The 17,700-nt window shown below is 36.4% G+C and overlaps 1 protein-coding gene across 1 annotated transcript in view; it reads left to right on the top strand.

Annotated features, from left to right (window-relative positions):
• The first annotated feature begins 538 nt into the window (after positions 1-538).
• The window catches only part of LOC107197078 (ribonuclease inhibitor), a 381,190-nt gene continuing 364,028 nt past the window's right edge, over positions 539-17,700 (top strand). Inside the window, exons 1-2 of the mRNA XM_049463203.1 lie at positions 539-584; positions 14,492-14,542. Of these exons, the coding sequence (XP_049319160.1) occupies positions 14,494-14,542 (49 nt within the window). The 5' untranslated portion in view covers positions 539-584; positions 14,492-14,493. The remainder of the gene's footprint in view (positions 585-14,491; positions 14,543-17,700) is intronic.

Here is a 17,700-nt window from a genome sequence, read left to right as displayed (position 1 = left end):
AGAGTATCTGTGTGTGTGGGTTTGCTGTATATTGAAGCTTATTTAAGTCTGTCAATGTCACGGTGTCTCTCCACCACCTCTGTTTAGAACGGTGTAGTGATTGGTTAAGCGCAGCGGAAGTCCCGCCCACTGCCGGTGGTCTGTCGAGTTGTGCTACCTTGTCAAAACGTGCTTCCCTAGAGTATATTTAAAGGCAAAAATACTAAATAAGCACAATATTAGGGCATACTCCCATTACAGGTCTATGTAAGAAAAAAAATATAGTCTAAATAATTGCAGAAAAAAAAACAGAATGATAAAAAAAAAACACAAGAAATAATTTGAAATGTAGGTCGGCGCATGCGCAGTGCCTTTAGGAAGCACGGATCGATGGGTAGCACAACTCGACAAAACACCGGAGTAAGTGAAAGTACAGCACAAACCTTAATGCAGCTTCTCCATTTTGTAAGGAAGAGAAACGTCGCGGAATAAACAGTTTTTTAACACGAATTACTGCAGTTCTGAGGCGAAAATAAACAAATAAATTCACTCTCTGACTGCAGAACCTGGTCTTCTGCTGAGGCAGAGCCACACCACAGTGAACGGTGAGTAAACATTACAAACATCATATTTTTATTAAAGTGTCTGCAAAGTAGAAATATCCTTAATAATTTACTTAAAAATCCGTGTTTTAAAGAAGAAAGCGTGTTATGGCTGTTGGTTTCAGTTGAAGTGAAGTTAGTTCTTTTGTTCTGAACAGCTTTATGTTGATTAGCTTCTGTGTTGGATTATAATATAATATAATATTCGCTGAGTGCGGGTCGAGTTCATCTGTTTTATTTCTGAACTCAGACCGTGTGGGTTGAAATGAATACAGAGAGTAAAGGAAACACAGAGAATAAAGCGTTTATTCTATTTATAACGGTCCGTTAACAGTTTTCCGGGAAGAAGGCCGTGAGGGTGCGGCCAAAAAGATGGGCTGTATTCGGAATGGCATACTACTATACTGCGTACTGCATACTGCACTAGTATGTACTGCATACTACACACTGCCCAGTATGTAGTATTCGGTACTGTAACACTTTTGATTGTAGTACCCTACGCGGTCCTGCTGTGACACACCAGTCAGTGCTCTGTAGTGCTCTGAATTCCTCAGAGTGAGTTGTAAACAGAAAGAACATGAAAAATGTCCTACCTTTTCATTATTAAGACTAATGAGATCTGCATACTGTCCAGAACAGCAATTGCTGCTTTTATTTTAGAGTGTAATGTAAGTGCAGTTAACCCAATTCTAACAACCATTTAGCAGCAGCCCCCACAACCCAAGTATGTTCCAGTTAAATATGTTTTCCTATTTATTTTAGTAGATCACTATTTTCATCTATGTAAATACCAACAAGAAGAACACATTTAAACAAACTCTCATTCATATTTATGTATTTATTTTGTATTCAAATCATTCCCTTATTTAAAAGAAAAATATGTATTAAAACTGAGGGAATTATTTATTAAATCAACAGAACGATTGATTAAGAAGGGAATTATTTATTAAGAACGATTTATTGGAATTATTTATTAAAGTAACAAATTTATTAAAACTGAGGGAATTATTTATTAAAGTAACAAAATAATTTATTAAAACTGAGGGAATTATTTATTAAAAGAACAGAACAATCTATTGGAATTATTTATTAAATAAAGAGAACGATTTATTAAAACTAAGGGAATTATTTATTAAAGTAACAGAATAATTTATTTAAACTGAGGGAAACATTAAAATAACAGAATAAGTTTTTGGAATTATTTATTAAATAAATAAGAACGATTTATTAAAACTGAGGGAATTATTTACTAAAATAACAAAATAATTTATTAAAACTGAGGGAATTATTTATTAAAATAACAGAATAATTTATTAAAACTGAGGGAATTATTTATTAAAATAACAGAATAATTTAGTAAACTGAGGGAATTATTTACTACATAAAGGCAGCACACAGCGGAGGGTCCCGGCCGCGGAAAGCGCTCGGCCGGGGCAGCGGAAGGTCCCGGCCGCGGAGGGTCCCGGACGCGGAGAACGCGCGGCCGCGTCAGCGGAGGGTCCCGGCCGCGGAGAACGGTCTCGACAGCGGTGAGCCAATACTTTCCAAAATAATTCCCTTAATTTAAAAATATATATATTTCCATAATTCTCTCGCACTCGCCTCCATCTTGTTTTTTTCTGAAGCGAGCTGGAGAAGCCAGTTGCAATGCATGTTGGGATGCAGTACACCGCGAAGATAGCTCCCCATGCACACTGCGCAATCGGAGCGGAGTAGTACACCATCCGGGTACCTGTAGTGCACTACAGATCCTCAGTTTGGTCGCATACTGCGTACTGCATACTAGCTTTAGGCAGATTTAGTACGCGAGTAGTATGTAGTATGCCATTCCGAATACAGCCATGAACTTCATTTTGTTTCCGCTCCCGTTTAACCGCGGTCACGCCATCGCTCGGTCGCGCTATCTGCAGCGAAAACTCGGGTGCGCGTCTGAACCGCGTGCACAGCGGAAGTGGAGGAGCAGAGGCTCGCGCTTCTCCTGTAGAGACTGAAAATAGAACAAAAAACTAGTTTTACAGACTGAATAAATATATTATAACCATGTCTAATCAAATAATATATACCAGAAGAACAGTGTAATATTTTAGAAAAGTTTGGAGAGCTACAAAATAAGCAAATCAAATGGTTATCACATATATATATATATATATATATATATATATATATATATATATTGGCGTAGGAACCGGGGGGGATATTAGAAAAAGGTGGATTTGTCCCCCCCAAAAATAAAATGGTTTCGCTCAGATCAGCAGTACTATTAATGAGGAGACAGGTGACCGCTGAGTAAATGGGAAATCTCTTAACGCCAATCACGGAGCCGGTTCAGGAATTAAGTTCCGCCTCTCAATAGAAACAGCCAATCAGCTTGCTGGTTTTGCGGCGTGCGCAGGAGAGTGTGGGGGAGAGTGGTGGGGGGGAAGCCCCTCCCCCACTGTGAGATTAAGCAGCGATCGGAATACAGCAGATGATTTTAAACCAGGTATGAATATACAGCGATTTTTCCTAACAGAAAGGTAACGGTAGTCTAACCATGTAAACCATGTAAACTGCTATGTTTCTGATAGCTGGTTAAAAATGCACTAATCAAAACATACCAACTCTGCGCTTAATAAAATACAGCCTGTGACAGTCAGTTAGCTTAACTTTGGAATTAGCTTAGTTTAAGAAAAACAAAATTATATAATGTTCAGTTTACCCTGTACCTGACTAGCTAATAACTATTTAATTTTAATTCATTTAGATAACTCAGTCAGCTAGAAGCTGGATGTAGGGGATAGACAGAATTTAGTACAACACTGAGTAATGTTGGTAGTTTAAAGCAGTTTCTTAACCCTGATCACTGCCCTTAAATTGTGTTTTCCACCAGATCCAACTGATTAGCTAATAAACAGTCCTTTACTGAGTTTACCTGTTAAAATCTCTTAGCCCCCTATGGATCATAAATCAATCATTATGTATGTCCAGCAGTGTATTAGAAACATCATACCATCACTTACTTTATTATGTGCATTTAAAGCAGAGAAAGCTCTACAATATGCAGAACAGTGGGAGTATGCAATAGAATATGTAAGAACAGGGTTAAACACTGATCTGACTTCTGTTCATTTGTAGTTTACAGGAAGAACACATGTCCTGACGTCTAACGTTTATATTAACTTCTGACAAAAATCCCTATGAAACGTAAAGTTACATTCTTTTTCATAAAAGGACACATCATAAGAAGTGCTTTCAGTAGAAACAATTAAAAGTGCGGGACACAATGCTACTCAGTTTAGAGAAAATGTAAATGTACAACATACAATACATAATTAGTAATAATAATAATAATAATTAAATCTGTTATATTATTTTAAATATTAGGTGAAAACTGATCAGTTTTTGTCATATATATATATATATATATATATATATATATATATATATATATATATATAATTCAGACCTTTCATGTATAATTTTTTCTAGCAACAGTAAATGTAATGTGGAATAACATGTTTAGGTTGTAAAATTACCTTTATTTTGATGTAACTAATAATAAATACAGACTACAGAAAAAAAGGATTATTTAGGATTAAAAGTAATTCCGCAAATGTTTTTCTAGGAAACTATAGGGTGGGCTTTGGTTCATATTAGCAAATGTGTCCCCCCCAATATCAAACCCGCTCCTACGTCCTTGTATATATATATATATATATATATATATATATATATATATATATATATATATATATATACCAGCTTTTTTGATTCAAGTGATATTACTGTATCATTTTAGAGTAATTGGATACCAGACTTAGGAAAAATGTCTATTCGGTTGTGCATAAACCAGATTGTGGAGTGCTATAAAACCAGCAAATCTAACTGTTATCCAGTGACACCAAGAAAACCTTGAAGAACAGATTCAATCATATTAATCTTAAGTGTATTAGTGATACACTAATATCACTCTTTTTTGCTGGTTTTAAAGCACTCCACAATCATTTATGCTCACCCGAAAAGACAGTTTTGTATTCAATTACTCCAAAATGATACAGTAATAGGATTGGATACCAAACCTTTTATGATTTATTTTTTATTTAACCTTTACTTTAACCAGGCAAAAGAACATATTCTTATTTACAATAACAGCCTGGCAAGAAGCAGAAGTAAAATATTCCTGATGCGTTCCTTAAGTTCAGCAATTGGAATCAATGTCTAATTTTAATGTTTTCTGGTGTGTGTTCCAGTCTTTGGCAGCAGATGCTTGAAAAGATAAGGAGCTGAGAGCAGAGTGTGCTTTGGGGATTTTTAGTTGAATTAAAGGTACATTCTGTAGGAAAAGAGTGCAAGAGTGTAACACTGGAGCTGTCCAATTTCAAAACATCACAGAGAGTAGTCTGCTCTGCCCACCCCTCCCAAGCCATGAAGCTACATCGGTTTGCCAAGTTGGGTCAGGCTGAATCTACACAATCCAGTGAAAGACGCGTTCAGTAACTTCTACCATGCAAGAAATTCTTATTATAAACCGGGTCATGTGAACTTTATCCGTAGGTAGCTAAAGTAGCCTCATGCACCGCTAGCTGCATTAGCCTAAGCCAAGCCTGTTATGCCGGAAAAATCTCACTGCTCCAAAAATACACACACCAGGGCTGGAGTGGAGTGGACAGGTCCTAGTAATTTACTGCTTAGCTTAGCAAAGCCAGTTTAGACTGGTAGGAGAGAAAGAGACTCCTCTAAAACCTGCTTCCTCCAATACATGTGCCACTTTTTTTTATCGAGCTGCTGCTGATGCAGCATTGCCGAGTAGCCAGCGCACTTGGAGGATAGCACAGGGACTCGGTTCCGGTACATCTGCTCACACCCCAGGAGTGATGTGGGGAGAGAGTGCCATCTACTCACCCGGAGGGAGCAGGGCCAATTTTGCTCTTTTTGAGGGAGCAATCAAGCTGGCAGCCGGCAAGCCGGGGGTTCGAAACCTGCGGCCTCACGCTCATAGTGGTAGTGCTTTAGACCGCTGGACCACTCGCCGCCCCCGTGAACACTAAATTTTTTAATTAATTTAAACACCAGTCACTAGTAAGCATATCTAGTGGTGGTGATAAATTACCTGACTAAATTAGCTAGCCAGTTAGCTTACTTGTTCAGGAGAAAAGTAGCAGCTCTGGGTCAGTCTCGTAGTCTTATTAAGCTCTAAGTCCACCGTTCAAACTCACGGCCAATATTCACTTTTGTTATATTCCTTCTTTGGTCACTGAGCGGTTTAACTGAACCAGCTCTGCTAGCTAGATCCTTTGCTGCAGCACCGATCGCTGTAGTGTAGTGTGGGTGCTGGCAACCTTGGGGGTGGAGTAAGTGTTGGGGAAGGAGCAACAGGAGGAGACAGAGGACAAAACTGACACAAAAATCCGGATTACACACTTAAATCGGAACATACTGCTAAAGCCCTGCTGACAAGAGCTGCCAGTGTTTCCTTAATATTTGATGATATATCCTGATCATTTTACCATTTACTACTGAAAATAAGTTACATATTGGTCCTGTAAAGTAGAGGACCTGTACACAAGTCTTTAAACTATGTCACCGTAATCAAACAGAGGGAGTAAAGTAATTTGAACCAAACTGAGTTTTGCAGCACGAGTGAAAAATGAACGATTTCTGTACAAAAACAACTTTTATTTGTAAGTGTATGATATGAAGACAGAATGAGAGTGAGTGAACTGTCTAATACCGATATATTCAGATTTTACTTCCTGCTCCAAGATGGCCCCTTCTCTCGTAATAAATTTGAGGGTTGGATCAATGAGATTGCCCTTCCGATTAAACCACATGATCTTTGTTTCGCCAGTGTTTAATGACAATCTAAGGCACATTGAATCGTGTCATCTGCGTACAATTGCATGAGTGTTCCTCCAGCAACAAGGGGCACATTGTTAAAATATAAAGAGAATAGAGTAGGACATAAAATTGATTCTTTAGGGACACCTTTAGTGACCCCATGAGAAGGGGAAATTATTTGACACTTATTTGACATGTGACCTTTGAGAAAGATAAAAAAAACATGCTAAAGTATGATCACTGTATTCTATATTGTCCATACTTTCTATATAAAATTCTATTTTATTGCATCCAGTAGGGCTGCAGCTATCGATTATTTTTGTAATCGAGTACCCTACTGAAAAATCGATTTGATTAATCGAGTAATCGACTAAAAAATTTTTGCTTGGTTAAAACGCAATTAAAATATGCACAAGAGAAAACAAGACATTTCACTTAATAATGAATGACCAATTGGTTTCCTTGTATCGATAAGTTATATTTTTAAATTCACAACATACATTTCCAAATTGCAAATACAAATAAATAAAACACAGTAAAGAAATAAATACCACAAGTAACAAATTCATTTAATTACATTACTTTCAAATTTGGATTTCTTGCAAGTATCAAATATAGGGTATTAATCAATAAAAAAGGCATAAATATTGGCTTTGTGTTGTGCATCTTCTGAACAGCAGAGATGTTGTCAGTTTGGACAGTGTTGGATAAGCGTGCTGCATTCTTTTCTCCAAAATATATCAGGACCTGTGGAATAATTGTGACAGAAAAAGTATTAAAAATCTTGCTTTATTGTTTATTTACATTTTGGACTACTTGGGTCTAATTCAGGCATATAGTTTCCAGCCAAAGTAACTTTAGCTTAGCTAACTTTAACATGAATTTAACTTTTTTTTATGTTTAACTCCACAGCACTGTGTTTCCTGTTTACATAAAGCCTGTATTAGGTCTCTGTTCTAATCCCCCTACTGCTCAACTTAAACCTCTGCCTCCTCCTTCTTCTTCTTGAGTGAGCGAGACGTGACGCTGAGCGCGTTTTGTCAAAATAAAACTTGCGAAAATACATCTCTCTGAGTTTTCAAATTAAATAAACGATTACTCGAGGCACAGAAAATTATTTAATCCATTTTTTAAATCGATTACTCAATTTACTCGAGTAATTGTTTCACCCCTAGAGTCCAGTACTGATAAAATATCATTAAGTACTTTTAAAGCTGTAAATTAGATTGAATATTCATATCATTAAAGCAATCATTTACTTGCTTCTTGACCAATTTTTCACAGACCTTTGAGATACAAGGTAAAATGTAAATTGGCCTGTAGCAGTTTGGGTCAGCTTTGTCTCTGTTTTTAAACAGAGGCTGCACAATTGCTGTCTTTCAGTCAGTGGGTATTTCAGCAGTACATATAGATTAGTTACAAATATCTGTTATGGGAGCTGCTATAATGGATGTAGCTAATTTAAGAAAGAATGAACAGAAGGTCTTTACTGGAGCATGTCTGTTAATAACTTTACCAAAAGTATGTCTAAACATACTCCATGCTTCATTTACAGTGGGAATTAGATAAATTCTTTGCCATTTCACCTCAGCCAGATCATGTAAGAATGCTTGAATATAAAATTTTCTTTTTTTTGCACGTTTTACTGGCATTTTAAAACATGGTTCCTGTTGCCACTTTATCTGGAGGTTTAAACCAAGGGTGTAGGAGCTTGTTTGACATGTGGAGGGGGGCACATTTGCTAAAATCAAAGCTCAACCCCAGAGTGACTTTGAACAACATTTGTGCAATATTTTGTTTTCTTTACTTCTGTTTATTATTAGTTAAATCCAACTTAAGGGGACTTTACAACCTAAACATGTTACTTCACATTACATTTACTGCCTGTGGGTTTGCCTGTGGTTTGTTGTGGTGAAGGGAGGCAAAATTGCGACAGTTTGCGTGCTCTAATCAATTCAGTGATTGGCATGGTAGTGTTGTGTCGGGGTCTGAGGCCTTCATTCGGTTTCTGCTGCGCATCTCTGTAGCTTTATCTCTTCCTATCATCGCCATTTCACTGTTCCACGGCTTTATACCAGGTAGGAATATTACTCCCTTTTAGGGGTGAAACGATTACTCGAGTAAATCGAGTAACTCGATTCACAAAATTGATCGATTAATTTTCTGTGCCTCCAGTAATCGTTTATTTAATTAATAAACTCAGCGCGTGGTATTTTCGCGACTTTTATTTTGACAACGCGCTCAGCGTTACGTCACCCTCACCAGGGAACAAGGAGACGGAGGTTTGAGCAGCGGCAAAAATGGAAGCGGCGAGAGAAAACAGCGATTTTAAAGGAATAAAAGCATTTTAGGTTCGAACTGTGACCTGTACTCGGTGCAGTGCCAAAACAGCGCGTTTTAATGCTGCACCATCTGAGCCGAGGACACCCGAGACGCGAGGACCGCGAGAGAGCAGGTAAATATAACTTATAATAAATCAATGAAATTAACATTAATGTGAATTAATAACATAACGACAGCGCCGTGGAGTGTGAATTAATAGAAGCACTGTCTATAATGTGTGGTTAGTATATTAGAACAGAGACAAGTTCATACGTGCTTTATGTAAACAGTAAACACAACGCTGTGGAGTTCAGAATATAAACAATAAAAATGTTAAAAGCTAGCAAAACTGAAGTTACTGTGGCTGGAAACTAAATGCATGATTTCTTCATCTAAGAGTACATTTGGCCGGTGAGACAAAACTGTATGAACACTGTGTTGTTCATATAAGGAAGTGTGTGTCTCTTATTTATTGGATAAAATATTAATTACCACTAGTGTCTAATCTTCATAAATGCACGGCCATGAACTTATTAATAGAGTTATTAGTCTTAGTGATGTAATTAGACCCAAGTAGTCCAACATATAAATAAAGAAAAAAGCAACATTTTTAATACTTTTGTATCACAATTATTCCACAGGTCCTGATATATTTTGGAGAAGCGGCTTGGTGGTAAAAGAATGCAGCACATTCATCCAACACTGGCAGAACTGACAAGGTCTCTGCTGTTCAGAAGCTAAGATGCACAACACAAAGACGATGTTTATGCCTTTTTTATTGATTTATACACTATATTTGATATTTACAAGAAATCCTAATTTGAAAGTAATGTAATTAAATTTATTTTTTTATTGTGGTATTTTTATTTATTGTGTTTTATTTATTTGTATTTGCAATTTGGAAATGTATGTTGTGAATTTAAAAATATAACTTATCTAAAAAAGGAACCCAATTGGTCATTCATTATTAAGTAAAATGCCTTTTTAATTGCTCTTTAACCAAAAAAATGTTTTATCCGATTACTCGATTAATCGAATCGATTTTTCAGTAGAGTACCCGATTACAAAAATAATCGATAGCTGCAGCCCTACTCCCTTTTGTTTTTTTAATTATTAGATATTTGTTGAATTTGTAGAGGTTAATGAGAGAATTGTTGTATTCTTTTCAGACATGGACAGGCCAAGTTCCCTTTTAAGGACGTTAGGTTTTTTAGCTGCTCTGGGGTACGTTTCCCAAAAGCGTAGTTGCTAACTACGTTAGCAACTTACATAGTCTGGACGATGCAGCTGCGACGCAGGTGTTTCCCAAAAGCGTGGTTGGAACTATGGAGGTAACCACGTTAGAAACTTGCATAGTGCGAACCTTAGTTAAGCTACTCAGGTGTTTCCCAGAACCGTAGTTCCAGCGAATGTTCGCAACTACCGTGGTTCAGCTGCGCCGTTCAAACTACAGCTCTAGACCTGTCGTTAGGAGCTTAGTTCCTGGTGATTAGTGCAGACGATGGACGGTAGGACTCAGAAAGCTGATAAATCACATTAATATTGCTGCACGAGGATTTAAGATGTCAAGTGTACCTATTTTTTTATGTTTGTGTTAATTATATTAATTGAGCCACTTCACTTTTACCCATGTGCGCCCAGGTAAAATAATAAAATTCAGTCCATTTTTAATGTATGTCTTTAACATTTAGCTTTATTTGGCAAACATGAATCAGTGTAGTGAAAAGAGTGCACTGAAGTGCTCTTTAGCTAAAATGTATTTTAAAGTCTTGGAAAGATGTATGTCTATTATTCAAGCAGGCATCTCTTGAGTAAAGATAACTTGTGCTGTGAAAATTTATGAAATAGTTAATAATTATTTTTTTAAACCCACTGTGCTATATGCACTCTGTGAATAAGATATGCAATAAGCAGGTGTTTTGAATTACCTAATTATCCTCTGGAGGTAACAGGGCCAGAGTGTGAATAAAGAAAATTTATTATTTAGCCAATACAACGTGTGTGTTTCTAGGCCTATACAAATGTTATCAATTAGTATTTGTTAAATAATATATTACAGGAAATACGTAGAAATATGTAGGCTACATTAATATATATGTAAAAAATAATAACATTAATTGCCATTATGAAAAAAAACATTAAGAGAATAAAACCACGACTGGGATTTGAACTAGGCTTCCATCCGGTGTTCTGTCGAGTTTTGCTACCCTGTCAAACCATACTACCCTAGTGCATATTTAATTTTTTAAATATAAAATTGCTATAAAAACTGCTAGCTAACTTATTATTGCTTTCATTATCATGAGCTGTCATTTACGCATTTGTAATACTCAGAAATAATGGCAAGGGGTTTCTGGTTGTTTAATGCACCCAAAAAGAACAGAATTACCATAAAAAAAACAATAAATAAATAAAAAATGTTTCCACGCATGGGCGCTGGTGTTGAGAAGCACATCTCGATGGGTTGCACAATTCAACAGAACACCGCGCGCTGCACCGTCGTAGGCGCTCTGCTGAACCACTGAGTAACACACATTTCTCAGGTCTCATTTTAATAAGACTCATTCAGAATGGTGATTATTTTATTTTAAAAAAATATTCCAATAGCAAATATGTGTATGTTTTTTTTAAGTAACACTGTCTGTTACAAATAATAATTAATATATAGCAATTATTGTGTACATTTTACTTGCAGTTCATTGTTCTTTTATTAATAATATTGTTGTCCGTTATGTTCTGGTGATAATTACAATATAAATAGCCTAAATGATACATTAGAAACATATTGGCATAATATTTTAAAGATTGTGAGTTTTGCACATTTTCTGCTGGGAAAGTCTGGCCGAACACATCTGGAAACACCCTAGTTAAGACCACGGTGGTTTAAACCAACATAGTTCAGACTTCTGTGGTACCAACAAAGTACGATGGTTTCGGGAAACGGTCGTACTTCAGATGTTAGTTAGTTTAACGATGCATCGTACCACGTTAGTTCAATGCTAGGCTCCGTCGTTGTACGGGAAACGCACCCCTGGTTTCTGCTGCTTTAGATTGTTGTTTTTGTCCATTCTTTTTTTTGGTTTATATATGCATTTTTCCCTTGAGTGTGGTTTGGTTTGTTTAATTTCATCCCAAGATGCTTATTTGGTTTTTCCGTTTTTTTTGTTTTTTTTTCAGTATTACAAGTCTTAGTAATTTTCTTTGGTCGTGTGGAGTTTTTTTGTTTCTTTTTTTTATTTGTTAGATTATATTTTTGTTAACAGTTTGGGTTTATTTTCGTTTGTTATTTTTCTAATAATAATAGTAGTTTCATAATTTATTTTCTTTTGTTTTTTTATAGTGCGAATAACACAGAAGCAAGTCAATAGTTATTTTTACTGGTAACTAGTTACTTTTATAGTGGAGGAACTCATTACTTTTTTGAAAAAGTAACTAGGAACTATAACTAAATACCTTTTCAAAGTAACATGCCCAACACTGATTGCAGGATATTGTTATTGTTGCGATTCATTGCTCTTATCACTGACCTTGTGTGTAAAGCTGATGTTGTGCCGAATTCAGCACCCCCCCGCTACGAAAAGCACCCCCTCTCTGGAGCTTGCACCTACATCAGAGAAAATTGCTTTAGCTAACTTTAATTAGAAACACGCTCCTGAGAGAAGTTGCTTTTCATGGCGGGGGTGCAGATTTCGGCAAGCTTTCAAAATAAAAGTTTATTTTAAAACAATTTCTGCTTTTTCTCCGGTATCATTTTTGGGAGGACAAATCCACCTATTTCTGATATTGGTTTATGAAAAAATAGTTTAAACATATCCCAGCTAAGGGATACAAAAAAAAACAAACTCAGATCTGATGTGTGGTCCCAGAGCTTCATTTAATGCCATTAAAGTGCATGCTGCGGCTGATGAGGGGGTAACACCCAGCCACTGTCAACCAGAAATTGTTAGGCAGCTTGATATTAAGAACTAAAATTTCAAACTGTTTAGAAACAGATTTAGCTAAGGCACCTGAACAGTGAAGGTGATCTTTTACATAATAGCCTCCCTCCATGTTAGGGAGGATGTTAGAACATGTTAAATTTAGGAAGGTTAGTTGGTTTGATGCCAAATCCTGAAATTGCCTTGACATTAAGCTCCAACCATAGACATACGTTGAATTTAGGTTCAAAATTCATTATCGATTTTAAGATGGAAATAAAAAATTAATATCCATCAAAACTGGACATTAGCAGTCAGATTTCTTAAAATCCATATTGAAAATGCGACAGTCTAAGCAAAAATTGGATTGTCAATATCAGACCATTCATTTTTAAGAACAGTTAAACTTTACCAATGTGTGGATTAAATGGCTAATACAACAACAGGATATGAAAAGCATTTTATTGAAATGTTAAATAATGTGCTTACCTTGTTTTTAAAGCGGTATATTCACAAAAATAAACTTAATCCAACTGTATTTCAAGCTCCACTAGGTAGGATTGAGATTTTGTGCTTGTGGGCTCCCCCTACAGTTGCAGAGTGTAATGAATGTTTCATTAGAACTAAAGGTCGGAAAGCACATCCAGTTCTCGCAAGCGTTGGTCGAGGCCGCCTCAGAAAACTTGCAGTCTGGTTTGAGCTCAGAGGAGCTTCGGCACAGACACAAGAGCACCGCTATTTCTCCTATTACACCTCAATGGAGCGCTGCAGTGAGTTTCAAGCTGTAATTTTACTTCTTTAAAAAGATAAAAAATTATGGAAATCCTACCTAGTGGGACTTTATTGCAGAACTCCACCAATAACGGGAACTCCATTAACTCCACAACATTTCTCCCAAATTTAGAGCATTTATTTGCAGAAAATGGGAAATGGCTGAAATAACAAAAAAGAAGCAGAGTTTTTAGACCTCAAATAATGCAAAGAAGTTCAGAAATCAATATTTGGTGGAATAACCCTGGTTTTAATTACATATATATATAGGGGAGGCAACACCAGATTCAATAATCAAATAATATAATTTATTTAATAAATACAGTCTAGGGGAATCAAAAATAAGGAAGAAAGTAACAAAAAGGGATTAAGGTCAGCCTATAAACGTGTGTGGTAACAAAAATCAAAGAAACCAAAAACAAGCCCTAACAGGCTCCACACACAAAGAAGTTCACAAGGTCTTCCAAGCAGCATCCTGCCCAAACCTACACTGCCCCTGCAGGCCAGGCTGCATTACAACACAGGGTCATAACAATGTTCTAATCCGGAGATTGATGCAAAACTCATGTGACATTTAAAAAGCATGTTTAAAAGCAAGCCCACTAATTCCTTTAATTTTCTCTCAAAAAAGTTTTTATTTTAAAGAAATAGTACACTGCATCTTCAAAATGCTCAGTCCTGTTACTGGCACTCATCCCTGTTACTTTTTATGTTTTGAGTAACAGGAATAAAAGAAACAAGAATGAAAGTAACAGAAAGCACAGAATTTGGAAAAACATGAAAAATAGCTAAATGGTGGCTATGCTAATAGCACGAGGACACTGAGCACATTCTAGTGATTTTTCCAAAATGTGTATTTTAAAACATAAACAACATCTAAGAATGAATTTAGGGAAACGGAATGAGTGTAGAGATTGACCTCCTCAGTCATTGGGTTTTAGGTTACTCTCATTTACAGTTAATTTACAATCAACACCCAGATTTTGTGCGAAAATATTGAAATATATCTGCTGTGATGTAAATGACCTGTTTTGTGATCAGTTATGATGAGTGTATTGATTTCATTGTGCTGGTCTCTTTCAGAAATGCAGTATGTTTGGGTGGTATTACTGTTCCTCCCCAGCGCACTTTCACGTAAGTAAACTCCACTAATCCACAAACACTCCCTAAACACCCACAGAGAAACACCAAATACAGTGAAAAGAAAAAATACAGTATGAAGTCTCTACTTCACTTATACTGTTCAGAATGTATGTTTAGAGTTGGTTTATGATAAATACTGTATGTTCCAGTAAATGAAGAGTTATTAAATATACAGTGTGTAGTCTGAAACAGAGGGGAAAAAAGAGTTTCAGAGGATGAATGCATATTAAATAGTTAATAGTCATTTTTGATCTAATAATTATATCTGAATCTAAAGAATCTCACTTAAACTAGAAGAAAAAATATTTATAATATATAATTAAATCACTTTACTTTTCCTAAAAACAAATGTTACATTAAATAAAGCAAGTGTTGTTGGCATGGAGTTTGATATGAATCAAATTAAAAGAAACATATGAATAAATACAATTTTTAAAAAGAAATCTATGATCTATGATGAATCTATGTTACTCCCACAAACTTGTAAATCTTATTAAAAAAAAAAAGTGAAATGCTTTTGCATTTAACCCCTTGTACTCTGTTACCCCCAAATAAAATCCAGTGTGTCCAATTGCCTGATCACACCAGACAGGGATTAAGTTGTGGATAAGTATAAAGCAGGGTTAGGTTATAAAATAATTAAAGGTATGAATGCCATCATCCAAAAATGGTAGGAGTATGGCACAACTACCAAAACATTCTCTCCACCTAAACTGACACCTGAACTGACAGCTAAGGAGAGCACTATTTAGAAAAGCAGCCAAAAGACCCATGTTAACTCTGGAGGAGCTGCATAGATCCACAGCTTAGGTGGAACAATCTTTCCACAAGACAACAATTAGTTATGTACTAAACAGTTCAAGATTTTATCTGATCAACACAAAATAGCAATCAAGTAAAAATAATATTTTACTTATAAATAAAAAGTGTGGCGTGCATTTATATTCAGCCCCCTAAGTCAGTATTTTGAAGGACAAGCTTTCACTGCAGTTACAGCTGCAGGTCTTTTGGGGTTTGTCTCCACCAGCTTTTACGCTTCCAGAATCCAGAGATTTTTGCCCATTTTTCTTTGCAGAACAGGTCAAGCTCAGCCAGGTTGGAGGAAGAGCGTCTGTGAACAGCAAATTTCATGTGCTGTCACAGAAGCTCAATCTGATTTAGATCAGGACTAAGACTGCTCCATTCTAACACATGAATATTCTTTGATTTAAACCATTCCACTGTAGCTCTGGATATATGTTTAGGGTCATTGTCTTGCTGGACGGTAAATCTCCTTCACAGTCTTAAGTCTTTACAAGCCTTCAACAGGCTTTCTTCCAGGATTGCCCTCATCCATCCTCCCATCAACTTTAACCAGCCTCTTATCAGCTTCAGCTTTAGCTTCCTGTTAAAGAGAAGCTTCCCCACTGTATGATGCTGCCACCACCATGTTTCACACTGGGGATGTGATTAGGGTGATAAACAGTGTTAATTTACTGCCAGACATAGAGCTTTGCATTTAGGCTAAAAAACTCATGTCTCATCTGGCCACAAAACCGTCTTCCATATGTTTACTGTGTTCCTACATGTTTTTTTGGCAAACTGCATAAGGGACTTCTTATGGCTGGCTTTTTAAAATCATAAATTACAGATCTGTTTAGTACATAACTAATTGTTGTCTTGTGGAAAGATTGTCCCACCTAAGCTGTGGATCTATACAGCTCCTCCAGAGTTAACATGGGCCTTTTGGCTGCTTTACTAAATAGTGCTCTCCTTAGCTGTCAGTTCAGGTGTCAGTTTAGGTGGAGGCCATGTTTTGGTAGTTGTGCCATACTCCTACCATTTTTATTTTATAACCTAACCCTGCTTTATAATTATCCACAACTTTATCCCTGCCCTGTCTGAAGTGACCAGGCAACTGGACACACTGGGTAACAGAGTACAAGGGGTTAAATGCAAATGCATTTCACTTTTTTTATTTATTGAATATTTATAAAACCAAGTTAGAAAATGAAAAAAATAGTAATTACACTGTTGTTTACTTACACAATTGCTTGCTACTTTCTCTTGGTCCATCACATAAAATGCATGCATGTTTTTTTTGTAAAGGGGTATGAATACTTTTTCAAGAAGCACTGTATAGTGTCATTGTAAAAAATATTTTATGTTTGGCATTTTTTTTGCAACTGTGGTGATTTTATCTACAACTGTAGATTATATGTGGTGTGTGTGTAGATGATATGTGGTGTGTGTAGATTATATGTGGTGTTTGTGTTTGGATTATATGTGGTGTGTGTAGATTATATGTGGTGTGTGTGTGTAGATCTTATGTGGCGTGTGTGTGTGTGCGTGTAGATTATATGTGTATTGTGTGAGTAGATTATATGTGGTGTGCGTGTAGATTATATGTGGTGTGTGTAGATTATATGTGGTGTGTGTGTGAGTAGATTATATGTTGTGTGTGTGTAGATTATATGTGGTGTGTGAGTAGATTATATGTGGTGTGTGAGTAGATTATATGTGGTGTGTGTGTGTGTGTGTTGATCTTATGTGGCGTGTGTGTGTGTGTGCGTGTAGATTATATGTGGTGTGTGAGTAGATTATAGGTGGTGTGTGTGTAGATTATATGTGGTGTGTGTGTAGATTATATGTGGTGTGTGTGAGTAGATTTTATGTTGTGTGTGTGTAGATTATATGTGGTGTGTGTGTAGATTATATGTGGTGTGTGTGTAGATTATATGTGGTGTGTGTGTGTGTGTAGATCTTATGTGGCGTGTGTGTGTGTGTGTGTAGATTATATGTGGTGTGTGAGTAGATTATATGTGGTGTTTGTGTGTAGATTATATGTGGTGTGTGTGTGTGTAGATCTTATGTGGTGTGTGTGTGTAGATCTTATGTGGCGTGTGTGTGTGTGCGTGTAGATTATATGTGTATTGTGTGAGTAGATTATATGTGGTGTGCGTGTAGATTATATGTGGTGTGTGTAGATTATATGTGGTGTGTGTGTGAGTAGATTATATGTTGTGTGTGTGTAGATTATATGTGGTGTGTGAGTAGATTATATGTGGTGTGTGAGTAGATTATATGTGGTGTGTGTGTGTGTGTGTTGATCTTATGTGGCGTGTGTGTGTGTGTGCGTGTAGATTATATGTGGTGTGTGAGTAGATTAT

The sequence above is a fragment of the Astyanax mexicanus genome, chromosome 13, assembly GCF_023375975.1.
Source record: "Astyanax mexicanus isolate ESR-SI-001 chromosome 13, AstMex3_surface, whole genome shotgun sequence".
NCBI classification, from domain to species: Eukaryota; Metazoa; Chordata; class Actinopteri; order Characiformes; family Acestrorhamphidae; genus Astyanax; species Astyanax mexicanus.
The sequence above is the reverse complement of the archived record's forward strand: the minus strand, read 5'-3'. Positions and strand labels throughout refer to the sequence as shown.